Source organism: Paroedura picta, chromosome 7 (genome assembly GCF_049243985.1).
Source record: "Paroedura picta isolate Pp20150507F chromosome 7, Ppicta_v3.0, whole genome shotgun sequence".
In the NCBI taxonomy this organism is placed as follows: Eukaryota; Metazoa; Chordata; class Lepidosauria; order Squamata; family Gekkonidae; genus Paroedura; species Paroedura picta.
In genome coordinates, this window is record NC_135375.1 from 62,843,519 (window position 1) to 62,869,846 (window position 26,328).

The 26,328-nt window shown below is 44.4% G+C and overlaps 1 protein-coding gene across 8 annotated transcripts in view; it reads right to left on the minus strand.

Moving 5' to 3' along the window:
* Positions 1 to 7,994: 7,994 nt before the first annotated feature.
* Positions 7,995 to 26,328, minus strand: part of LRRC2 (leucine rich repeat containing 2) — a 179,880-nt gene continuing 161,546 nt past the window's right edge. For all 8 annotated transcript variants that reach the window (XM_077344525.1, XM_077344527.1, XM_077344524.1 and 5 more), the window contains 4 exons: positions 22,082 to 22,227; positions 19,853 to 20,008; positions 16,802 to 16,938; positions 7,995 to 9,822 (listed from right to left, as the gene is read on the minus strand). In XM_077344525.1, coding sequence (XP_077200640.1) covers positions 9,773 to 9,822; positions 16,802 to 16,938; positions 19,853 to 20,008; positions 22,082 to 22,227 — 489 coding nt within the window. In that variant the 3' untranslated portion in view covers positions 7,995 to 9,772. The remainder of the gene's footprint in view (positions 9,823 to 16,801; positions 16,939 to 19,852; positions 20,009 to 22,081; positions 22,228 to 26,328) is intronic.

Sequence of the window (26,328 nt, forward strand, 5' to 3'; positions counted from 1 at the left end):
GAGCGCCCGGGAAGGGCGCAGGGCGGCTCGGCCGCCCTGCGTCCTCCCCGGGCGCGCAGAAGCCATTCTCCCCTCCCAGCCCCCCAACTGCAAAGGCTTCTGCGCGCCCGGGAAGGGCGCAGGGCGGCTCGGCCGCCCTGCGCCCTCCCCGGGCGCGCAGAAGCCATTCTCCCCTCCCAGCCCCCCAACTGCAAAGGCTTCTGCGCGCCCGGGAAGGGCGCAGGGCGGCTCGGCCGCCCTGCGCCCTCCCCGGGCGCGCAGAAGGCATTCTCCTCTCCCAGCCCCCCAACTGCAAAGGCTTCTGCGCGCCCGGGAAGGGCGCAGGGCGGCTCGGCCGCCCTGCGTCCTCCCCGGGCGCGCAGAAGCCATTCTCCCCTCCCACCCCCCCCCAACCGCAAAGGCTTCTGAGCGCCCGGGAAGGGCGCAGGGCGGCTCGGCCGCCCTGCGTCCTCCCCGGGCGCGCAGAAGCCATTCTCCCCTCCCAGCCCCCCAACCGCAAATGCTTCTGAGCGCCCGGGAAGGGCGCAGGGCGGCTCGGCCGCCCTGCGCCCTCCCCGGGCGCGCAGAAGCCATTCTCCCCTCCCAGCCCCCCAACCGCAAATGCTTCTGAGCGGCCGGGAAGGGCGCAGGGCGGCTCGGCCGCCCTGCGCCCTCCCCGGGCGCGCAGAAGCCATTCTCCCCTCCCCCCCCCCAACCGCAAAGGCTTCTGAGCGCCCGGGAAGGGCGCAGGGCGGCTCGGCCGCCCTGCGTCCTCCCCGGGCGCGCAGAAGCCATTCTCTCCTCCCAGCCCCCCAACTGCAAAGGCTTCTGCGCGCCCGGGAAGGGCGCAGGGCGGCTCGGCCGCCCTGCGCCCTCCCCGGGCGCGCAGAAGCCATTCTCCCCTCCCAGCCCCCCAACTGCAAAGGCTTCTGCGCGCCCGGGAAGGGCGCAGGGCGGCTCGGCCGCCCTGCGCCCTCCCCGGGCGCGCAGAAGGCATTCTCCTCTCCCAGCCCCCCAACTGCAAAGGCTTCTGCGCGCCCGGGAAGGGCGCAGGGCGGCTCGGCCGCCCTGCGTCCTCCCCGGGCGCGCAGAAGCCATTCTCCCCTCCCACCCCCACCCCCAACCGCAAAGGCTTCTGAGAGAGCCAGTTTGGTGTAGTGGTTAGGAGTGCGGACTTCTAATCTGGCATGCCAGGTTCGATTCTGCGCTCCCCCACATGCATCCAGCTGGGTGACCTTGGGCTCGCCACAGCACTGATAAAACTGTTCTGACTGAGCAGTGATATCAGGGCTCTCTCAGCCTCACCCACCCCACAGGGTGTCTGTTGTGGGGAGAGGAATGGGAAGGCGACTGTAAGCCGCTTTGAGCCTCCTTCGGGTAGGGAAAAGCGGCATATAAGAACCAACTCTTCTTCTTCTTCTTCTTCTGAGCGCCCGGGAAGGGCGCAGGGCGGCTCGGCCGCCCTGCGTCCTCCCCGGGCGCGCAGAAGCCATTCTCCCCTCCCAGCCCCCCAACCGCAAATGCTTCTGAGCGCCCGGGAAGGGCGCAGGGCGGCTCGGCCGCCCTGCGCCCTCCCCGGGCGCGCAGAAGCCATTCTCCCCTCCCCCCCCCCAACCGCAAAGGCTTCTGAGCGCCCGGGAAGGGCGCAGGGCGGCTCGGCCGCCCTGCGCCCTCCCCGGGCGCGCAGAAGCCATTCTCCCCTCCCAGCCCCCCAACCGCAAATGCTTCTGAGCGCCCGGGAAGGGCGCAGGGCGGCTCGGCCGCCCTGCGCCCTCCCCGGGCGCGCAGAAGCCATTCTCCCCTCCCCCCCCCCAACCGCAAAGGCTTCTGAGCGCCCGGGAAGGGCGCAGGGCGGCTCGGCCGCCCTGCATCCTCCCCGGGCGCGCAGAAGCCATTCTCTCCTCCCAGCCCCCCAACTGCAAAGGCTTCTGCGCGCCCGGGAAGGGCGCAGGGCGGCTCGGCCGCCCTGCGCCCTCCCCGGGCGCGCAGAAGCCATTCTCCCCTCCCAGCCCCCCAACAGCAAAGGCTTCTGAGCGCCCGGGAAGGGCGCAGGGCGGCTCAGCCGCCCTGCGTCCTCCTTGGGCGCGCAGAAGCCATTCTCCCCTCCCAGCCCCCCAACCGCAAAGGCTTCTGAGCGCCCGGGAAGGGCGCAGGGCGGCTCGGCCGCCCTGCGTCCTCCCCGGGCGCGCAGAAGCCATTCTCCCCTCCCACCCCCCCAACCGCAAAGGCTTCTGCGCGGCCGGGAAGGGCGCAGGGCGGCTCGGCCGCCCTGCGTCCTCCCCGGGCGCGCAGAAGCCATTCTCCCCTCCCAGCCCCCCAACCGCAAAGGCTTCTGAGCGCCCGGGAAGGACGCAGGGCGGCTCGGCCGCCCTGCGCCCTCCCCGGGCGCGCAGAGGCCATTCTCCCCTCCCAGCCCCCCAACGGCAAAGGCTTCTGTGCGCCCGGGAAGGGCGCAGGGTGGCTCGGCCGCCCTGCGCCCTCCCCGGGCACGCAGAAGCCATTCTCCCCTCCTACCCCCCCAGTGGCAAAGGCTTCTGAGCGCCCGGGAACGGCGCAGGGCGGCTCAGCAAGCCTCCCAGCGCCGTCCCCGGGCCCGCAGAATCCTTTGTACTCCCCCAGTTGGGGGAAGGCACAGGGAGCCGCAGGCCTACCTTCCCTTTCGGCGGCCAGCAGAGTAATGGCCGCCGTGCAGGGAAGGGTAGCCCTCGTCAGGGATGGGGCGGGTTGGGAGGCGCTTCGCGCCTCCCTATTGGCTGTAGTCCAGGCAAACAGCCAATCAGCAGCCGCGTTGTGCGCGGCTGCTGATTGACAGTTTGGGGCTGGACTGACAAGCGGAGGGCCCAATCGGGAGGCGCTTCGCGCCTCCCGATTGGGCCCTCCGCTTGTCAGTCCAGGGGAAGGGGCCTATTGGCACCCTTCCTCATCCCGGACAGGGCCCGCCCTCGGGGCCCTTACTGTTTTATTTCTTCCGCTCCGCTAGGAGCGGTTAAAGATGCTTCTATGATTCAAAATGGAAGAAGCTGCTCGCAGAGGGACACTGGACCCAGATGCTTGTTATCTAGAAAATCATGAACTACCCTGAGTCAGGCCTTGCTTTTTTTTACAGACCCATCTGTGTACCCCTTAATACATAAATTATTGATCAGCTATCTGTAGGCAAATGCTGTTAACTATGATAAATAAATACATCATCACTGCATCCACACAACTCATTCTTCTAGCTCGTGTTGACCACAACAGAGAAAAATAATTCTACTTTTTTAAGATGCTTAATGGGTTGCTGTTTATCATGACACCTTACTTACCTCTGTATCACGAAAAGCCTAACCAACCCATTTCCACACAATCAAGGCCCTATTAATGTTTGGACATTTTTATATATGCTTGTTGATGCCACTGAATACAGCCTTAAGCTTAAGCAATCAAACACACCTTTTTAGCTGTGAATCCAGTTTTGCTTACCATGGAATGTCATAGACCAGTGGCCTCAACATACCTTGCAATGGTTTCTTTCACATCCTACTATATTCAAGGGAATAAAAAGAAACCATACAGGTACATTTTTGGGGGGGCAAGGGGGCAATGTCCATGAACCACATATTTTTATTAACCTAAAATGCACTTATTTGGAAAAATGGGCCATATCATCTTCTTGTGAAAACAAATGTAATTGAGGGGGAAAGGTATTTTAGAGATAATGTGTTATTATTTCTCAAAATGAAATTTGTTTCAGTAAACTAGGCAGAATTACCATTTAAAAAGCTGGGGGGATGGCATTTTATGCATATTTCAGGATGTCTTTCTAAGAGCAGCAAGAAATATGGGTTTACATTATAATGACTTATCCAGCCTCATATCTAAGAGCTAATTCACCAATCAAGTATCCATGCTAAGTCTGTCACTGCAGAAATAGTATGTAATGGATGTGCTTATTAATAGTTTACCATATTCATAAAAAACTTCATTATTAAAAATATTTATGGTAATACCAGAAGAAACTATTTGCAATCCCTCTTTTGAATAATCAAACCTACATGAACAGCAGCAATTACAGTGGCACAGACTTACATAGTATCAAGTGAAATGTTTGTGATACTTTTATTAAAAAATAAGTCCAAAGCCTTCCTGAATAACAGGCAAGAGCAACAACAGCTGATTTATATCATATGGACAACAAGGTCCTGCCAGAGGAGGAGTTGAAGTACATTAACAATCTCTGACAATAACAGTATGCCAAGGAGCATTAAAAAACATAAATGTATGATAATTGCCTTAAAGCAATTAGCACTTCAAGAGCCAATTAATTACTACAAACACAAGAAACAAGAAGTCAATTATACAGATTTTCTTTCTAAATAACTATATGATGAAGATTGTTACTTTCAAAATTACTCAGCTGAAATTGAAAATTATCTAGCTAGCACATTTTAAAAATATCTCACAATAACTCCTTAGAATGAAAAAAAAAAAATCGAAGACAGGGTAGCATTAAGTAATAGAGTATATCCAGATATAAAACAATTCAGGGGTATCTTGACTTCAAAACGATAAGACCCAGCCAAAAGAGCTCCCATGAATATTTGGTTTCTTTAAGTATTAGAGAACAATCAACTCAATGCAAAACCAAATCAAAGGAGATCAACAACCAATCAATTTATAAGATCTTATGAACTCGTAACAATAAGTCAATAAGACTTATTAACAATAAGTCAATAAGACTCAGAGAGCCAGTTTGGTGTAGTGGTTAGGAGTGCGGACTTCTAATCTGGCATGCCAGGTTCGATTCTGCGCTCCCCCACATGCTGCCAGCTGGGTGACCTTGGGCTCGCCACGGCACTGATAAAACTGTTCTGACCGGGCAGTGATATCAGCGCTCTCTCAGCCTCACCCACCCCACAGGGTGTCTGTTGTGGGGAGAGGAATGGGAAGGCGACTGTAAGCCGCTCTGAGCCTCCTTCGGGTAGGGAAAAGCGGCATATAAGAACCAACTCTTCTTCTTCTTCTTCTTCTTATTTTGTACAGCTTGACAAATTAATTTTTTAGTTTCATGATTTTTTTGCTAGACTCCAGCAAATATGGGGGCTTGTTTTATTGTATTTTATTGTGTAATATGGTTAACCATTCTTATTCTGTAGATTGGACTGAGTCCATGGGAAGTTTGAATATTGGCAGCTTGGCCCAGCCTCGCTGGCCTGGCAAGACTCAGCAGGCAGCCCACACGGTAAGTCCTCCTGCCCGGGCTCTCCTCCACCTAGGGAAAGGAGCAGGGATGCCGTGTCAAAGACACGGCGTCCCTGCTCCTTTCTCACCCTGCATCCCTTGCCACTGGGGGGCCTGTGGTAGGTCGGAGCCTTCTCCCGGCCCCAGGAACATCCTCGCCACGTCTGCATCGCAGCAAGGGTGCTCCTGGGGCCGGGAGAAGGCCCTGGGTCACTGCCCGGGGGGGGGGGGGTGGGCAGCACCTTTCTCCTGGCCCTGGGAGCAGCCTCGCTGCATGACCAGGCTGCTCCTGAGGCCGGGAGAAGGCCCCAGATCACTGCCGGGGGGGGGGGGGTTGGTTCTCACCTTCAAGGCCATATGCAGTCTGGGCCAAGTGTACGTGTGAGACCATCTCTCTGCCTATACCCCCAAAAGAGCATTGGCTGATGGTAGGATATTAAGCCGAGTAAACATGAAGACCCTGCATTGCTGCACATTGATCAGATGATAAAAATAAAAAGCCAGATGATCAGAAGATGGTGGAAAGCCCAAAAGGAAAGGAGAGCTGGCTGAAGATCGATATCTGAAATTTTGCTTTTTATGATTTTATATGCTGATGTTGCAGGCATCAAGACCCATGAATCTAAAGAAATTCCAAATGTTTTAATTTTTTACTCAACATAGTTTAAACATTTCGAGGACTGGTATTCAGTGAGCATTAGGAAAGGGAAACTAGTAGGCTCAGGACTGAAAATTAAACATAACCAATACTTGATGGTTAGCAGCCATGCCCTGCTCCTCAAAAGCCTTCCATTTGTTTCTAAGTAAATTGCAGTGTAGGGTACACAGTTGGGAATATCTAGAATTCTACTCAGGAAGAAAGACTGAACATTTTCACTTGCTTGGTTAAACGTACTTATCCATATCAGGATTCCATAAAGTAGCTGGGAGCAACTTGGCATTAAATGCTTGAAGCGTTGCAGGCACAGACTGGAAGCCCTTAATGTAGAAAAACTGGGCAAGAGCCAGGGCACTGTGCTGTATTTATTTTACATTTCCTGTGCATAGTCCAACTTGCATTATGATGAAAAAGTATTCCCAGATATTTAAAGTGTCTTATTTGCCCAATATTATTTCCTCAGATATTCCAATTAAAATATTTCCATAGTTTTGCAAAGACTATCACTTTAGACTTCCCATAGTTCAGTATGAACCTGTTGGTTTGACATTGCCTTGCAGGGGGATATTGACCGCCTAATGAAGACACTGACAACCATAATTTGGTGTAAAATATCTGGCCATAGCCTTTATTCAACAACTAGTAATTAAGCCCACTGTAGTTTAAATACAGCGGGCGCTATGGCGGCAATGGGGGGTTGGGGGGTGGCTGTGCGGCCTGGGAGCAGCCGGGTGCAGACCGTAGGCTTCGGATGGGCTGGGGCAAGGCCGTCCCGCGTTGGCTGGGGGCTTGTGTGGATGTCGTGCTGGGGCAGGCTGTACCTGAGGCGTCCGTGGCTATGGAGCTCGCTCGTCAGTGGCAGAGAGGCGAATGGGTGAATGTCCTCGCGGCGGCAGCTCCAGTGTTGCAGCTGTGGCCTGTGCCAGAGCCAGCCGCTCGCGGCAGAGGCGGTGGCCGTCCTGTTGCCGTGGCCAGCGCCATTGGTGGCGGGGCCACCGTTGGAGGTGCAGCGGCGGACGGCAGCTCCTGGAGGCTTTGCAACTGCTGGGGGCTCCCTTGGCCGGTGCCCTGACACGGCGAGAGGCACTTTGCGCTTCTTGTCGCATCAGGCCACCGGCAAGGGAGCAACTGCGAGCAACTGTGAGCCAACGCGCAGTTGCTCCCTTTTCGCCAGGGCGGGAATCAGCGAGGCCAATCAGCAGGTGCAAAGCGCCTGCCGATTGGCCCCGCCGATGGTCTGTCTAGAGGAAAGGGCCAATCGGCACCCTTCCTCATCCCGGACAGAGCCCGCCCTAACTCCTCCCCCTAAGCCCTTATGGCTTTATTTAGTCCGCGGCGCCGCGGGCTGTGTTAAGATGAGTGGGGCAAGCATGGGAAGAGAATCTTGCCCTCTTGTGGTCACCCTACCACAAGGAAGCCCACCACAGCCTGCCCGTCAATGGATTACATTGGCTATCCAGCCCCAAATCCCAGACATAATGGCAGGCTGAAAAAGGGGGGAGGCAACATGGCACCCTCTGGGTGCCAGCCTCTGTTGGGTTCTCCTGCCCCCCGGAAATGCAAGCCTTCAATCAGGCTCTGCATCTGCACAGTCCTTAAGGGGGCCCCCAAATCTACGGGAGGCCAGCGCGCAAGCTTGGCCACCCCAAAATTGATCCTTCTCTTGCTATACTGCCAGCTGTGACGATTAAACAATAATACAATCCAACATCTAACAAATAGTCCAACAATTCATAAAGAGGGAGGGGAGGTGGGTTTCATGTCTTCGTGTGCCCTGAGAGGGAAAGGAGGCCAAGCAATGTCAGGCCATCCATTTAACTGATGCCTAGCTCAACCACACCCCCTGTTGCCATGCCAACATACACATGACCCAGAGAATGCCAGGGCTGAGAGTTCTTTCCCGCCAGCCAGGTCCCTGTCTGCGTTCCTCCCCTGCAGCGGCAATGGCCCCCTTTAGATGAGTCTTGGGGGCATTTTAAACTAGGCAATGGCTGAGAAGGTGTTTCAGGCCAACTCATGAGTAGGACATGATGGCAGCATTGTCAGCAAAGAGAAGAAATGGAATATACAGATGAAATGACATACAAGGCTATTTTAAAGTTCAAAAATAAAATATTTTATTCAACATAGAGGCAAAGATCAGGTGAAATCAGGATTAAAATTTCTGAGGTAAAACAATACAGGCACATACTTCAATACGTATGTTTAAAGCAACTGAGAATTTCTTAAGCTTTCAAAAGTGATTTAGAATCCTTAAAAAGAGAGGCTTTTGTTTCAGTGTTTCCCAAATGCACCAAAATACTTTCTTGGCCATATTTGGTTCTTTTGGTTTCCAAGAGGCAGGGATACTCTAATACCCAAACTCCTTCACTAAACATATTAGTATTCTTCTTGAGTTAACTGACTCTTCTGGTGCTTAAATTTTAATTTTACCCCAGCATTAAATTAACTGGTTCATGAGCTCTTGCTTCTCTTAAAATTCTGTTAAGTTTTTCAAAATTGTAACTGTGTTTAACAGAAAAATTGTGATACAAAGCTACTCATTTTTCAAGCAGTTTCTGTAAGTAGCAATACCTTGGGGTACAGATTTCTTGTGGAAAGCCTTACCTGCTCTTTTCTGTGCATCAGAGTGTTGTGAGAAGCATAATAAGCAACCCAGGCCAAAGTCAACAACCTTAAATACAATTCTTAAACATTCTTAAAAGCATCCCAAATAACAAACCTGTTTCTTTACTATATTCTGTCAAGGGAGTTTAAAAAGTAGTTTTGGATATATCAAGGGAGATTAGTCTTAAAGAATTACCCATTCCACACTGATAGAATGGAGGCAGAGATGTTTTTAATTCACTTCTGTCACTGCTGCACCCCACTGCAAATTGTTTCCTTAAACTCGTCTGAGTTTAAAAAGTTGTGGGACACAAGAGGAGTGTGCAGCTGCTGCAGCAAAAATCAATGAGCCTCCCTCACATTTGTGCATAGATCTGATGTATGCATGCAGGGCTCTCTTTTCGACCATTATTTCAACAACAAGCTGGCATGGGGGAAAAGAACTTTGTGAACAGCATAGTAAACAAGTGAACTGTAAATAATCACATTTTCTCCTAGCACACGATTACAGGGGGAAACCTGCCATTAACTGAATCCAGACAAGTTTCCCCCAGCAACTCTAACACTAAATAGAAAACAGAAAAGCCTTTCTGGGAAGTGGTTCCCAGCAGCAAAGGGATTCATGTGCCACACTGGCTGACTTAATAGTGACATCTTTGTGGGAAATACATATATAGAGATCAGCACACAAAAAGCTGCCTGATACTGAATCAGAGCATCAGTCCATCAAGGTAAGTATTGTTGGTTCAACCCGGCAGCATCTCTCCAGGGTTTAAGGGAGCGGTCTTTCTCATCACTTCCTTCCTGGTCCTTTTGATTAGACATGCTGTGATTGAATCTCAACCTTCTGAATGCAAAGCAAAGGTTCTTCCCTGAGCACAGTTCTTGTGTGTTATTCAGGAGTCTAATACACCTTTTTTACACATGGCCTCTAAAAAACAATTTATTTGGGATTTTTACAATGCTCAATAGAAAGGGCATATATTCATCTGAATAGACATTATACAAGTGAAGGTGCCCACTGTTTGGTCTAAAAATACAATATGCCATACACCTTAAGATATCAACTTTTCTGCTATTTTATTTTAAGAAATATTATGAAAAGGGAGCCTTAATCATGATGGCTGCCACTATCACAGATAGCCAGGTCATCTGAAGCTTGTATTGCATATCAACTACCACAAATACAAGTAGTTCTGGAAAACAATTTTAGAAAAAAGATTAGTGTACAGTAGTGTTTATGCTGGTATTCTGCTCATGATATTTTCCTGTTTGTTGGGATTTTTTAGTGAGGTGCAAATCCAGTTCTCAGATTTGAAGACTAAATGACACCTTTGTAGTATAGGAAGGAGTAGATTCTGAAAAGAAAAATATAAATACAATACTTTAGATATCGATTTTGGAATAATCATAGCTTTGTGGCTAAAAATAGACATGCTAAAAATTTCTTTCTGATATACTTTTTTTTTGAATATATTGTACTCTTGAGACAGAATGCTGCCAACACGTTCCACCCATACTGCAACCAGAATCTATAGACTACTTTATATTTTGCATGCATAAGGGTTTGCATGCATAAGGGCTTTTATGTAGAAAATCCCATTGGCATATGTTAACCACCTGACTTGAACTTTCCTGTTTTCCCTTCCCAATGTAGCCCGCTAAACTCTCCAAAGTTCTATTATGGGAGGAAGATCAACAGACCTTTAGGAACAGCCCTTGGTAGTAGGGGAAATAGTGGGGATCTGTAGTAGTAGGGGAAATAGTGGCCCAGCTTCTTCAAATATAAATACCATTCCATCAGAGGAACTGCATGATTGGATATTTGATATGATTTATTAGATTTTTATACCGCCCTTCCGGTTAGCCGGGAGTATGGACTAATATTCAGTGAACCAAAAAGAAATGCTTTATGGACCTCTAGTAAAATGTTATAGAGTTAAAGTCAATAAATTGACAGCCAATTGGAAAGGAAGAAGGCAAAGTAGAAGCTTAGGCAAAGTTTGAATGCTGCATAAGTACGAACAAAATTAAAGGTACTGTTGACAAAAATAGAGCACAGGGGAAGAAAGGACCTTCCATAGAAGTAAAAGGGATGAATTGCTACACAACAAAACATACAATGAAGATTTAGGGATTACGCTATATATGGGATGGGGTGGCCCTGCAGAGATCCAGTGCCCTTAAAGATGCTAACTCAATTAGTATCTTTCAACTTTATGATAGCATCAACAATGCATTATGGACTTTTGGACTTGCCCACTCATGACCAGAGACAGAGTGTCATTTAACAAAAGAGGGTAGTGAGACATTATTCTGGAATAAGGACTCTTTCTTCATGCTAGGGTGATGGATTTTTACTCTCCCTACAGTTTCCCTGGACCAATACTCCAACAGCAAGTACCCTCCCCCCTCCATTGGGCAACTAGGGCTTTTTCAGTGTTTTTTTTTTAAATCAGAAAATAATTATTACATTAATGTAACATTATGATACATTATATCAGGTTGTCTGAATTCTCAGCTTTCACACTTTCCCTCCACTTGACAATGGAATGGCTAGAGACTGTTATGCTGCTGTGTGGTTTTAATTCTGTGAGTCCTGGAGTCTATGAGACTAGATATTAAGTAAATTAAATATGTTTATGTGCATTAAGTTATTATTAACTTTCCTGTGGGTGTAGTCAAAGAAGAGTATGTTAGGAACAGCACCTAGAGCCCACTAGCCCACATGGGCTTGTTGCCTGGCCAAGCTCCAGTGATCTCTACCCCAATGACACGGGAAGGGAAAGAAATTCTCAAGCCTGCCAGCCTACAGTGATCCTGTGTCTGGGTGGTGGCAGCATGACCAGCCCCTAATATGTTTGAAGTCTACAATAAAAAGAATAAGGAAAAGAAAGAATATTAATATTACAAACTGCTGTTTTTAAATTCAAAGGTGTTATAAGTATATTAGTAAAATGAAGTAGTAATTCTTCTTCTTTTGATACCTGAATGCATACCTATTTTGTGAATAAAGCTTAATTTTTTCCTTTATAATAGTATCATACCAGGTGCATTGAAATTATCGTTCCAGTGACATTTCATTGTTAAGTAACAATGTCCATAATATACCTCAAAGAATGGTATCCTTAGATGCTTCAATAGCCAGAAGGAAACTCTTTCCATCAATTCAGTCTTTGAAAAGTCTTCCTAGTCTTAAATTCCCTTCTTTGAACAAGAAGCAGAAGTCTATAAGGTGTAACATTTGATTGCTCCTTGCATCCCTGACATTTACAAATATATACATAACCTTCCAGCTCATTTCCCCTAAAGGGTCTGCCTCAGTCCATACTCCTGTAATCCAGCTGTTAACTCCTTCTTTTTATGGCTCCCAACTGAGGTAATTATTTACACACAAGCAGCAGGAACTGGCTGTTTGCCTGCAAAGTGGCAATGGTTTGTTGATAGTCATAGCGCTGTTTGGTCTCATGACAATTCAAAAGCAAGATTCAAAATTTTCAGCCTTCTTCAGTTTAAAAAGTTAGCAAGTACATAGTTATCCCTGCATAAAACAATCTAACCTACAAAATATAATGCATTCAACTTTACTACTGCCAAATATCTGATTTTTGAATGATATGAATAGTTTAGAATTGCATCCTTTAAGATATAATTCATCCAAGGACATTCTCACAAATCTTACTGAAAATATCATGGGAGGTAGAGCTTGAAGGGGGGAAAAGCAATTGGAAAGCATATATTCATTCAGTTCTCTTTTTTTCCATTGTACAGAATTGTGAAATTTTGTAACTTGTAAAATGGCAATTGTAAAAAAATAGTCCATGGATGTTATTTGATATTCTGTCCATTTTTCCAATATATAGTAGGGTTGCCAGTAGGGGTGTGCAAAAAAAAATTGGCTTTTTTCCAGGTTTGGCCCTATTTGGCCCAAACTTGATTCAGTATGTGCCAGTCACCTAAATCCCAATCTCAGTTCAGATATTCAGGTGCTTTGGCAAAGCCAGATTTTTCAGCTACAGAACTCACCAAACAACTGATCCCATGAAGAGAACTCTCTCTGCTGAATGGCTTGGGGGTCTGCCAGCTCTCTACATCATCAGAAGGGAGCTTCACAGTAACCCAGGTCAATTCCAACAGCCGGTCATACCCTGCCATACAGCTGATGCTGAGGAAAGCTGCCTCTCTGTAGCATCAGATGGGATATGCTGGAGAGATATTTAAAGACCTTGCCAAACAGCTGATTCTGAGGATCAACAGTTTGGGAGGATCTTTAAATGTCTCTCCAATAGAGATTCAGGACACCCAAAACAACCCAAATTGAATACCAAATCAATTTGGGTTCAGTGATTCAGCTCCCCATTCAAACAGGAGAATCATGGTTCAGCTTTAAAATTCAAACCAAACCCACAAGAATCAGCACTGATTCAGAGTTTTTCTGTTTGGCTAAGTCAATATGCATATCCCTAGTTGCCAACTCCTGTTTGGGAAAAACCAGGATATCTTGGGGTACAGCCTGAGGAGGACAGTGTTTGTGGAGGTGAGCAACTTCAATGGAGTATAATGCCAGAGATTCCACCTTCTGAAGCAGCCAGTTTCTCCAGATGAACTGATCTATTTTGCCTGGAGATTAATTGTAATCCCAAGGTATATCCTCCAAAATTGTGAAATATTACTGGTTTAAATGGAATTTGAGCAAAAATGGTCCATGGGTGTAATTTTATTTTTTCAATAAAGGGCTTGGATCAGTTTTGCATCTCTCTTTGGCTGCTACCTCATGATCACACAGTGTCATCTTCCTTAGGCATCCTAAGGCAGAAATCCTAGCCACAGCTACTTTGTGAAATCAATGGGATATATTTTTGATGATGTGAGGGTAGAGATGATGTGTATGAAGCAGCCTCTTTTCCTTTATAACAAACAACCAATGATCTATTAAATCCAGGGATCAACTTAAAAAAATTCTGAAAGGTATCTAAATCTCCAGTTGCTTCTCTTTACTTAATGCAAATATACTTTTGTGCAAATGAGCATGAAAGCTCCCAAAGCTTGTTTAAAATACTGAAAACCAAAGTCTTCCCATGGTATATCAAGTCATAGTGCAGAACAACTTTCTGTACCCAGGACCCTAAAAGAAGAAAAGAAACCTTCTGGCTAGGATACACAGTGATGGGTTTAACCTGTTTCTATTGAATTTTCTGCCTGAAATGCTTATGTTGAATGTACAGAGCCTAATTAGTGGTGGCAAGCTGGATAATAGATAGGTACTGTGACTGTGTTTCCCTTTATCGTTACATCTAATTCTGAATATGGATCTAGTTAAGAAATCATTTAGAATTAGGGCCATGTACAGATTAGAGCATTCTATAAACTCAGGAGAGAACTCAGGAAAATTGTACAACAATAACAGGAAAATACAAAAAGATTTAAAACACTGAGATTTTACAAGATTTCATTGTGAGGTTTTGACAACCATCTTGGATTGTCTTGGTAACTCTGGCAATGCAAAACTGGCACTGAAACTTCACTTTAATACTAAAGGTAAATTGAGGAGTGGGCAGGCAGGTAAAACATAAAGGAAGATGGGGTATCAGAGGAAGGAAAGATAAAATGGGAAAAATAGAAATAGGGGAGCATCAAGAAAACAAGAAAAACAGAAAAGCTTCAAGGATGGATAGAAACAGAAAAAGGGGGAAGCTCTTAATGAGGAACAAATGAGAGACTATGAGGAGGGGGGCATGAGATTCCTCATGGCTTCCCACTTGCAGTATCCCTAATAGTAGAACCACACTACACTCGTACGATACTAACACAGGATTCCACTGCAACATTTTCCCTCCTATTGCTAATACAACAGTTGGGGGCCTCTGAGGTCAGAGGAGCTAAGGATTCTAAGTAGAGGTTAGCAGAGGACTATGGGCACTATTTTCTCCTTGTCAGTTCATTCTAGAAGAAGAAGAAGAAGAGTTGGTTCTTATATGCCGCTTTTCCCTACCCGGAGGAGGCTCAAAGCGGCTTACAGTCGCCTTCCCTTTCCTCTCCCCACAACAGACATCCTGTGAGGTGGGTGAGGCTGAGAGAGCCCTGATATCGCTGCTCGGTCAGAACAGTTTTATCAGTGCTGTGGCGAGCCCAAGGTCACCCAGATGGTTGCATGTGGGGGAGCGCAGAATCGAACCCGGCATTCCAGATTAGAAGTCCGCACTCCTAACCACTACACCAAACTGGCTCTCTATCCAATGAACCTCTTACATTTGTATGATATCTACAAACATGGACATGGGAACCTGAATTTACCAAGGTAGTTGTACCCTCAAAAGAAAACTGTAAGGATTATGGAACAAGTAATAATAATATGTCTATCAGTCTCATGCTACTTTGGAGAAAGCAATTTAGCAACAACTTTAGCTCAGTTAACATTAAGTCTAACTGTGCATATGGGACAAATGTGATGCATGTAATCCTTCTGATCTACACCACTGCAGTGTCTTCTCAAAGGAGGAACACACATTTTCTTCCTATAGAAAACACATACATGGAGTCTAGTACTCGTGTATTGAGGTGGAAAATCCCTGTCAAAAGAAATGGTGATCACATATTTATGGGGGATCATATATACAGCATTAGTTCCATAAGCACAAACACAGGGATAGGCATGAACCATAAGAAATAGTTAAGTTTGTGGGCAAACTACAAACTCCATGAATCTAGTTGGCTCTCATACCAACCAAATTGGGCTCATGGTGTTTAAGCTCTAAATAGCTGAGCCATGGGAAAAGGCTGCCTCCATAGCTCAGCTATTTCCAATCTAAACAACTAAGCTGCCCCTATGACTTAGTTGTTTAAAGGGGATTTCTTTCCCAGGGATTGGTTGCCCAAGAAAGCCCCTTTCAGCTGAGCCATGAGAGCAAGCTCAGCTGTTTTGAGCCCATACAGATGTTCCATAAGAGTAAGCTGCCCTCATGGCCCAGCTGTTTCTGATCATTTGGTAGCTTTTGTGGGGATGATAAAGCTAAGATTTAAGTCCCTGCACTGCTCACCACCAGCCTCTATGGGGGTTTATAGCTAAGCTGCAGTTCTCCAAACACGAACTGACAAAAATATGTTACAAACAAAGGTTGGTGAGTAATATTGTACCCATACCTAGCCAGGAATATAACTTGCCTTTGTAGAAGCCTCTTTGGAAATCATGTTTCTTATGTTTAAATAATTAGAATCATAGAATCATAGAGTTGGAAGGGGCCATACAGGCCATCTAGTCCAACTCCCTGCTCAACGCAGGATCAGCCCAAAGCATCCTAATTCCCGTACTAAAAAAGATCCCATCTTATTGCTTAATTTTCTCTTCCAAATGTACTACTTTTTTCTTACTTAGAAGCTACAATTGAAGTTCCTCTGATTTTAAAAGTGGTCTTTGTTTAGGTACAGCAGTGAGAAGAGGGACTTTATAGTGTAATATGCATGTATGGCTGCGAAAGTTGGACCATAAGGAAGGTTGAGCGTCAAATAATTGAGGCTTTTGAACTCTGGTGCTGGAGAAGACTCTTGCGAGTCCCTTGGACTGCAAGGCGAATAAACCACAGTCAGTCCTAGAGGAGATCAGCCCTGACTGCTCCTTAGAAGGCCAGATCCTGAAGATGAAACTCAAATACTTTGGCCACCTCATGAGAAGGAAGGACTCCCTGGAGAAGTGCCTAATGCTGGGAGCGATTGAGGGCAAATGAAGAAGGGGACGACAGAGAATGAGGTGGCTGGATGGAGTCACTGAAGCAGTCAGTGCGAACTTAAATGGACTCCGGGGAATGGTAGAGGACAGGAGGGCCTGGAGGATCATTGTCCATGGGGTCGCGATGGGTCAGACACGACTTCGCACCTAACAACAACATAACATGCATGTAGAACCACATACCACTCCAGGCCATAATATAAACAATGGAGGGTTTTTTTGGGGGGGTGGGCGAGATGGAACTATGTTCTCCCTTTTCTCTTAGGCACATGTCTTGGGTAGAGTTATTAAAGAATATATCCAGTTTTCTTTGAGGGATTGATTGCAAAGGAATCAGTATGGAATATGTATAATCAGAGAAAGGAGTTTTATCAAGGCAGGATGTGTTTAACCATACAATTTTTAGTCACATGTTGCACATTTCAAATATAACTGTAGCATGAAATCTGTAATTTTAAAGCTTCATTGTTAGAAATCATAACAAAATACTTCATAAGTGAGCTAGCATGCTAGCCAACATTTTCTGATGTGTCAAGAAAACCAGGTTAAAACCACTTTTGTCCAACAGAATAAGGGTAAATGAAGTTTCTCGTTTCATTAATGTGTATGTATACCTCTTTTTCTTAGATCTGTAATATAAGCTTTCATAAATTCTTTTTCAAACAGCTCACGATCACGGTCACTTTCAGTTATTTTTACAGTCTCTTCAAATGACGTTGTTTCAAGAGGATTATCCTTGAGGCTTATAAATCTGCAAGAAGATGAAATATTAGCATGAAGGGGGTTATATAATGCTTCTTATCATGAGCAGTCTGTAACCTGCTTTACACCAAATGATTTATTGCTGTATAAATTTTTTGTACTTCCAACCTTGTAAATGTATCTATAAGCACAACACTTCTAATGTATCTGTGGGCACATTAGCAAACTGCTTTTAATGATAATTAGCTATAATACAATGTTAATTCTGAAGTGGCCTTGCACAAGCAGAACTGTAAAACACTTAGAATATATGCTTAAGTCCTAGATCAAAAGATATACATTCCATCTGTTGTGCAGCATGTAAACAATTTGCACACAGTGAATGCTACTTCTTTAACAATGGGATAGATCTATTAACAAATTCCCTAAAGTGATGGAACAGAAATCAAGTAGTTCACTTTCATTCTACCATATTTTTATGATTCAATACTATCATCCTTCAGCTATTGCTCCCAAGACACCAGATACCATAGACAGCTAGACTGTCTGATTTTGCCAGTCCTTAATTCTTCACAAATACATGAGAAATACACATAAACAGAGTCATATCCTTCTAACCCCATTGACTTTAATGGTCTTAGAATTGTGTAATTCTGTTTAAAATTGTATTGTTTGAAGGCTAATAATGATTCCTTTCTCTTATATATGAATAAAGTCATGAAACTGCCATGTTTCATGACTGTTACAGTCTACAATCAGTTATAGTCTACAATGTAGAAACAGTTACTATGATTTGCATTACCTTCAGGAAATTCAGCATAATATACTTAGAAAATCCAGGTATCTTCCATTCAGGTACTAACTAGACCCAATTCATCTCAGAGATGGATGCTATCCATATGCCTATGTATGCAGGCCCTTGAGTTTTTAAAACACAGACACAAAGACCAGTCAGTCTTTATGAGGCCTGTGACTTTTGAGACTGTTTCCACACAATGAATTCACCCCGTGATAGCCTCCGATTGTTGGCAGCTTTTAGAGCCACCTCCACACATCATCAACTGCAGTCCGAGGCTGTCACGGGTGTGGCACGAGTTTTAACTCGATTTGCCTCACGATGAGGCAAATCGGCAAAACACAATTGACCACCCCCAATCACACTTCCAATCAGGGAGAATCCAGGAGCATCCTCATATGGAGGGGGAAACATGCTACAGTCTCACCATTGTTGTCCAACCCTTACACCTGCCCCCCTCTCCATTTCCAGCTCTGAATAATTTTTGTTTTTTTAAATGGTGAAGTTTACCAATACATTCTCCATTGTGAAATGCTGTCTTTTCACAAAGATCAAGGGGCAGTGTTGGAAAGGTATGCTGCTTCAAAGGTTTACAGAGGTCACACAGGGGTGTTTGCAGGATGTGGATTGGCTGTCGCCCAAACAGCCCGTACCAAAATGACAGGAGAAAGTGAATCACTATCATAAGTCCAATTCAATGGGTCAATATAGTGCTGTTAACACATAGCAATGAATAATTCTCCTTTTTAACAAAATTAAATTTCAGTACTTGGGGGACCTTTTGAGGCCTCCAAACCACTGCTGAGAGTTGATTGGTCACCTCCTATGATTGACAGGCCGATAAACGGTAAATAAAGTTCACATTGCTTTCTCTTCTGTCTAAGCTGCCACCTTGTATGGAAGGGAAAAGGCATGATGTGTTGGCTGAGAAATGCAGGAGTGGAATCCTGCATGGAAGGCTGCAAGATTTAGAATCCTGTGTTTGTGAGCAGGAGGCCAAGCTTATTTTATCACTCTTTGTAGAAACAGTCTGAGAGTAGGGAAATCCTTGGTTCAAATCTATTTTATAGCATAAACTCACTACAGTTTTTAGCAAGATTATATTCTCGCAGCCTCAATGCCCAGTATTCAGCATGAGGATAAAAATATTTACCTGCTGTACGGAGTACTGAAAGAATCTACAAAAACTTTTCAAGCACTCAAAATACAATGCATGAATAATAAGTATTTGCAAGTACCATATTTGTCGACGTATAAGAAGACTGGGTGTATAAGACAACCCCCCAACATTTCCACTCAAAATACAGTACCATGGGCCACTATGGGCAGCTATGTCTATCCCAACTGAAGTGCACTCGGCGTACAGGACGACCCTCCCCCCCATTTGGAGGCATGTTTTTCAGGGGGGAAAAGTAGTCTTATACGCCAGCAAATACTGTATATCCATATTTTGAATGTGAAACTGACTAATACAATGAAAACCTCTCAAAGCAGGTTATTTCACATATGAGGTATAATTCCAAATCTGTGTTACTTAGTTTCTCATTATATGTGAGTGCTTTCATGCAATAGTCTTCAGCAAGTAAACTGCAACTTGCCAATGGATCACTGCAATTCCTAAGGTGGATTGGATCAAAAATGCTGTTGCTGATTTTTCTGGGGCTCTCTGAATGAGTTTACAGATCACTGGCCATGAGTAAAGCACAGCAACGTGTTGTGTGAAGGACACGCCATGACAGATTCCAAAGCCTCACAGTTGCAACATGTCTGGTGGCAACTCAAGCAGGGCTTTTAAAACTATGTCCCCCAAATTGTGTAGCTCCTTCCTGAGGGAGGTCTGCTTGACCTTCCCAAATCAATGCAATTCTCTGGAGAGAGTTTTGGGGATGTCTGCCTTGATATGACTTGCTGTTAGCAACTAGTTGTTTTGTGTTACTCTGACCAGCTTTTATGCAATTTTACTTATGCTTTAATTCTTCACAAATCTCTTGTTCATTGCCTCAAAGATTTTGATCAATCAATAAAGTACTAAGCTCTGACATTAAAATGTCCTTAACGATTGTAATGGTATCAATTAAGACTAAGTTTTCTCTGTGAAACAAAGGATTACATCCAGAATAAAATGAAACATTTAGGAAAACAAGTTGTTTTTTTCTCATTGACTTACTTTAAACCGGTAGTTGATTCACAGATAGCTGTGGGCATCTGGACCAAATCGTCACCACTTACCACCAGTAGACTTAGTTTTGGCAAATTAACCAAAGCTCGTGGAAGATAAGTCAACTTGTTTTTCTGCAGGAGAAGTGTTTGTAATTCTTCAAGCCTTAGGAGATTAACAGAGTAACATAGTTACTTAGTACTCACAACACGGTGAGGAAGGTGAGGATGAGAGATATAATTTGCCGAGGGTTACCCAGCAAGCTTTCATGGCTGAGGAAGTATTCAAATCTAGGTATACCAGACCCTACTCCAAGCATTGCACCATTCTGGCAGAGACAGGTCCTTCCTCTCACACCCATTTTACTTTTCTGTTAGCCTCAACCCTTGCTTCCTGCCATAATGGCAGTGGCGGACACTCAGGGCCACAGCCTCCCTTACTCAACCCATTGTAGTAGCAGCTGTGTCACAGCTGACTGGGAATCTGTGGCAGTGAAGTTTTCACTCAGTGACAATGTCACTCCTTATTCATGCAGGACTCCCAATCTGCAGTAACAGTGGTCACACCAAACCTGAAAACTTGCATGATCAAAATAAAGATTTAATTGTACTTGAAATGCACTGTCATCTGCAAATTTCATCCTGTATGGTCTTTGACAAACAAAGCAGCCAAGCCATCCCAATAAAACATAATTTGATCAAATGTTAATGAGTCATGACCACTAAATTCACAATCCATCAAAGCACAATTTCAAATGAGGATTTATATCTCTTTTTAATGCACAATTAGTATTACTGTGAAGTCTGAATGTAGCACTATTGACTCTTCCTTGTATCTATGACCAGAACTCAACCTAATCACCCCCAAAAGTTTAATATATGTCGATGCTACTGTAGGTTATGCACATATAAACTTTATTACAAAAATCTAGATTTATATCTCCATTGCAATTTGCAGGGGGTTTTTAATTTCAGAAATGTCATGTGTAACTATTACTTGCTCACAGTATGAATCTTCAGGTCTTAAACATTATGCATTCATACTTATTACAATTTTGATTGGAAGAGTGCAGGAGTTGAGTTCTGAGCACCATGCATACACAGTATTATTACTGGAGTACTGTGGATACCATAGATAGCCTAGACCAGGGCTGGTTCTGCACTTTGTTTTTTCTGTTGTCAATCCTGCTGAATTCAGATTGATTTGAACCTGGGTCTTCCTCCTTCCTACCTCTCCCCCCTAAATTGAAACAGAAAGGGTTCTGCACTTGATTGGGGAAGCTCAGAGGGGGGAGGGGAATGGTGGTCACAAAGCTGCTTATTTTTCTTTTCCTGAACGCGCAAGGGGGGGTTGTCAGGTGAAGTCCAGCCCACATTAAAGAGTGCTTTATATCTTGCCTTTTGACTGCCAAGCCAGCCAAGTGCAGCACGAGGCTGCTTGCTTCTTTCCTTTCCTGAAGAGGGGAGGGGGAAGACAGTAGCAGCCTCAAAGAGAATAAGGCAGATCCCTGCTCAGAAGTGTGGGCTTCTGGATCACAGGCACTTTAAAACAGATCACAAAAGGAGGACAAAATTAAATCTTGGGAGGGAAGTCTTGCAACTGGGAACCAGGAAATCTTTGAACTGATGCCCAGCCAATCAGGGACAGACTGCTTCTCTACGTTAATGTTGCAGGGACTAGGGTGGAAGTTAATCCAGCAAAATGCAGACCTACGCTTATACCGGGGGCTTTCAAAAGCGAGTTTCTCAAGTATAGCAACTTACATCTGCTCCTAGATATCGCGCAGGAAAGGTAGGGTCACTGCGGATCAATCATACATGTTGCAGAGGGAAAATTTAAAGCACCCCAAATCAAAATGGAAATTGAATACAGTGCAGAAGGGAGGGGTTCATTAAGGCTGGGAGAGAATAAAAAGCAAAGTGCAGACTCAACCCAGGGGTGGCCAAAATGTGGCTCCCCAGAAGTCCTTAGACTACAGTTACTATTATTGTTTTTAAATAAGACAGCTTGTGTAGCTTAGCCAGCTGCATTATTCATACTGAAATTAGCAATGTACCAGTTTTTTTTTCCACTTACAAAAGTGATTTGGAATGGAAAAGTTAAAAAGTAGCCAGGAAACCTTTATTCAGTCCACAGAGACCCTATATAGATCATGGGTTTTATAAGTGCCACAATATAAATAGGTAGACAATCTTTCAACCCATCCCACTTCTAAATGTAGGCAATGTAAGTATATACCTATCAATGTCTTGTGGGAGATCTTTGAGGCTATTGCTGCTAATATCCAACCACTGCAAACTTGACATCCGAAGGACACATATTGGAATTGAGGGAAATTTGTTTGCTGACACATCTACGTATGTCACTTGTTTCAAGTTACTTAGCTGTAAAGAAACACTGCATTATATTATATGACATAAGGGATTCAGTGAAGGAAATATTTATTTATCATTGTTGAAGGTCTCTTCTCAACTTCTGAGTATGTTATTTATTTTATTTACAACAGAGCCACTATGGCAGCTAATAGATTTAAAACAGACAAAAATAAAAACATATCTTAAAACCTAAACAAAAACAAATCATTCAAACATTTAAAGCCAAGTTAAAATACATATGCAACACAATAAAATGCACAGACACAAAAACAATTAAAACGGAAAGAAGGAAGATCACACACTGAAGGAACAATAGATGAAGCAAAACCAGTCTTTACCTTCTGACAGAAGAAGGCAATAGGACAGAGGAGTCTCTGTGGGCAGAGAGTTTGGGTGCCATGACTGAGAAGGCCTGGGTTGCCATTTGTCTAATCTCAGAATAGAGGGGTACCCAAACCGGGGCCTCAGAAGATTAATATACTGCCTGAACAGGTTCATAAGGGAATAGGTGATCTTTCCAATATACTGCTCCTAAGCCATGTAGGGCCTTAAAGGACAATGCCAGGAGCATGAATTGTGCCTGGAAAATGATTGGGGACTAGTGTAAATGGGCCAAGGATGGAGAAACACCCACTCATGCCACTATTAGAGAAATAAGCAAAGGTAGTGATAGCTTGACTTAGAAATAATTAGTTTATGACACAAGGAATATGAAACTGGGGACCTGTTTAGGCCTCTGTAAATGAATAGCAGATAAAATACTATTGCTGCATTCCTTATCTATCTATATATTTATTTACTTATACCGCCCTTCCCTACGGCTCTGGGTGGTTTACATAAAACATTTTGGAACATTTACATAGAACACTATCAATATCAATATAATAACATAACCTTCACTATTGTAGCATCTGAACCATTTCATGTCATGAGGAGTGGCAGTGATAGAGCATCTGCTTGATCCCAGGTTCAACCCCTGGCATCTCCAGTTGAAAGGACAGGTAACAAGGTGATGAGAAAAAATACCTCTGCCTGAGTTCCTGGAGACCTGCTTCCACTCTAAGTAGTGTATACTGACCTTGATAGATTGATCATCTGTTCCAGTACAAGACAGCTTCATGTGTTCATGTTTCCAAAGATTAGCAGGACTGACGACAGAGATGTGGATTGTCACTATGGTGAAATTTGTGGATGAGAGTTTTGTTCCCTTTCCCTTCCCACCTAGCTGCCCTTAAAAAGCTGGTCCTGGAGGCCAGGGGCCCATTGGGGCAGTGCTGCAAAAAGAGAAGGGAACTTGCAGAAATCACATGTCTAATGCTGTGCAAACATTTAATTGCTCTGCTGATATACAAGTACAGACAGGACTTCTGCCTATTTATCATTTCTGTAGCACCCTCTGCTTGTATGCTACATTGCTCAAGAACAATTTGGAGTGTGCTGCATGTGAAAAGATAAGATGGCAAAGATCTCTTCCACAAATACACTTTCTTTGGAGATTATATTTTCCCCAGATCTGTAAGGGTATAATGGCCATCTATGTGACAATATTATCCCTTATTACTTTCTGTGAATTTTGTTTGCTCAAATGGTGCAGCCAACGACTTTAGCTTTTATAGATTACAATACAAATTGGGGTTTTTAATGACAATGAGTTGTTCTAAGGATATCTATGTGGGCCTTCCCTTGTTCTTGATCCAAAAGTTACAGCTAGTGCAAAATGCAGCTGCTTGGGTCCTCATGAGGTCATCTTGGAGGGCCCATATCCAGCTAGTGCTCAGGCAGATTCATTGGTTGCCGATTGCATTCTGGATCATGTTCAAGGTTTTGGTATTGACCTTTAAGGCCGTTTGAGGTCTGCCCCCAAATATCTGTCTTTACGCCCCCCCTGTAGGGCTCTTTGCTCTGTGGGTTTGAATCTGTTGGTGGTCCCTGGCCCACTTGGCCTCAACCAGGATCAGGGCCTTCTTGGTCTTGGCCCTGACCTGGTAGAATGAGCTCCTGGAATAACTGAGGGCCCTGGCAGAGCTATCACTGTTTTACAGGGCCTGCAAGATGGAGCTGTTCCACCAGGCACTTATTTGAGGCTGGGCTGGGCAAGATCTTGGGTCCCTCCTCAGACGGTGCAGAACATCATGCCCCAGACTAATGAGCCCTCTCTGAGGCGTATAAGCAGTGGGTAGGAAGGGTTATTCTATCTTATTCTGGACTGGTAATGTTGGGAGGCGGCTTGAAGTTGCAGTTGTGTGCTGCCTATGTGCTGTGGTGCCATTTTTATATTGGGATTTTATTGGGGTTTCTATAGTAAACCACCATGAGCCAGCTGGGTCCAGGAATGGCTGTTAAGAAATCAAATCAAATAAATAAATATGTGTTAGTTATAACCATCATTGTCCAATTGGGTGAGGGAAAATGCTCATCCCTCCCCCAATTAATTAAAGATGTCCTCAATCCTAATATTCTAGAAAATTCGCTTTCATCTTACACTGATTCTAGACACAAAAAGGACACCTGAAAATCGACATTAGTTTGTTTCTCTTGAAAATTCATAACAGAAGTAGGAAAAATAGAATTTCATTTTGTTATGGAAGCATAAGCCTATTAAGTCACTATTAATATTAACATACACAAGTTTTTCTTTTTTAAAATATCAGTGCCCTATTCCACCCAGTGTTGCACTTCCTTTGAGATAAACAGAAGTTGCCAGAAGCAGATTTTAGCCCTTGTTTCACATAAACAACATGCTGCATTCAGAGATCCCTTTATACAGTATCATGACACCATCAGTTTCCCAAGCCCAAGCTTCATATTTTGGGAAGAGGGGTTTTTTTCCAGATAATACTGCTAAATATTAGATTACTCTATCTAATTATAGTAATTAGATTCACTTACTGTAACCTACTTCACTCACTGTAACCTACAGAGGCAGAAGCTAACATTACTGTGGCAACTTAAAGACAAATAAAATATATTGTTGAAGCCTTGTTAGTCTTCAGGGTGCCACAGACCCTTGGTTGTTTTTGCTGCAAGAGACTAACCCAGAGATCCTTCTGGAATACAAACCATAGCATCTGACTTATTTTACATCTGCCCTTTGCTACTTTAAAGTCTCAGAGTGCAAATCTCTAAACTGACAGGTGAAGCTGATGATGGTTACAAAGTAACTCTATACCAATTACAAGAGGGAGGAGAGGCTGATCCTTGTTGACATTCATAGTTTCCCAAGTAAACATTTATGTGGGTATGACGTTAAGGACAATGTGATGTGAACAACAGATACAGTTGCTGCAATCAGTGTTTCTCACCATTTCTTTGATCATGACAGTACTTTTGCAATGGCCTTGTTGACATCTCTGCAAAATATGCTTGTGTATGATTGAGTAACATCACACATTCTCACTGGTTACCATTGCAAACCTGAGCATGAGTCATATAAACACAAACAAAAATAATCTCATAAATCAACACTCAAAACTGTTTTCAGGAAGTAGAGCTGAGATTTAAAGGCAAGAGATATGCAGTTGGATCCAACAGTTCACTTCAAGTAATGATGAAACTTTGTATGGTGCAAGAGGCATGCTTCACCAGTAGGAGGCTCCTCACACTGAAGGGAGGCTTAACTACTCACAGAAAGGAACCTCTGGATCTAAGACAGGCTTTAACAACAACAACAACAACATTTTTTATAGCTGCTCTTCTCAACAGACTAAAAAGTCAAGATATTGTCCCATGGATAGCCTACATGGCCAGCGAACTTCACCAACATGTGTACTTTTAAAATAGACCACTGTCAAAATAATTTTTTTAAGATAATTTTATGGCTTGTTTCTGTTTAACGTCAGCAGCCTGGGCTGAGTAACACATATCCTCTATTCATGACTGACCCATATAATTGAAGTTGACTGTCAAATCACAGAAAATCGCTGTATCATAAACAACTATCTGTAAGGGTGAGAGACAGGTCATCTTTCTGTCAAACAGATGTCAATGGAATGGGTTGCCTACTCAATCCTCTGTAAGAGGATATCTGTTTTCCCATTTGCAAAAACCTCTTTCAGACATTACATCTTTCAGAAGCTGCCAAGATATTCTGCTCCCCAAGCCAGCTGGTAG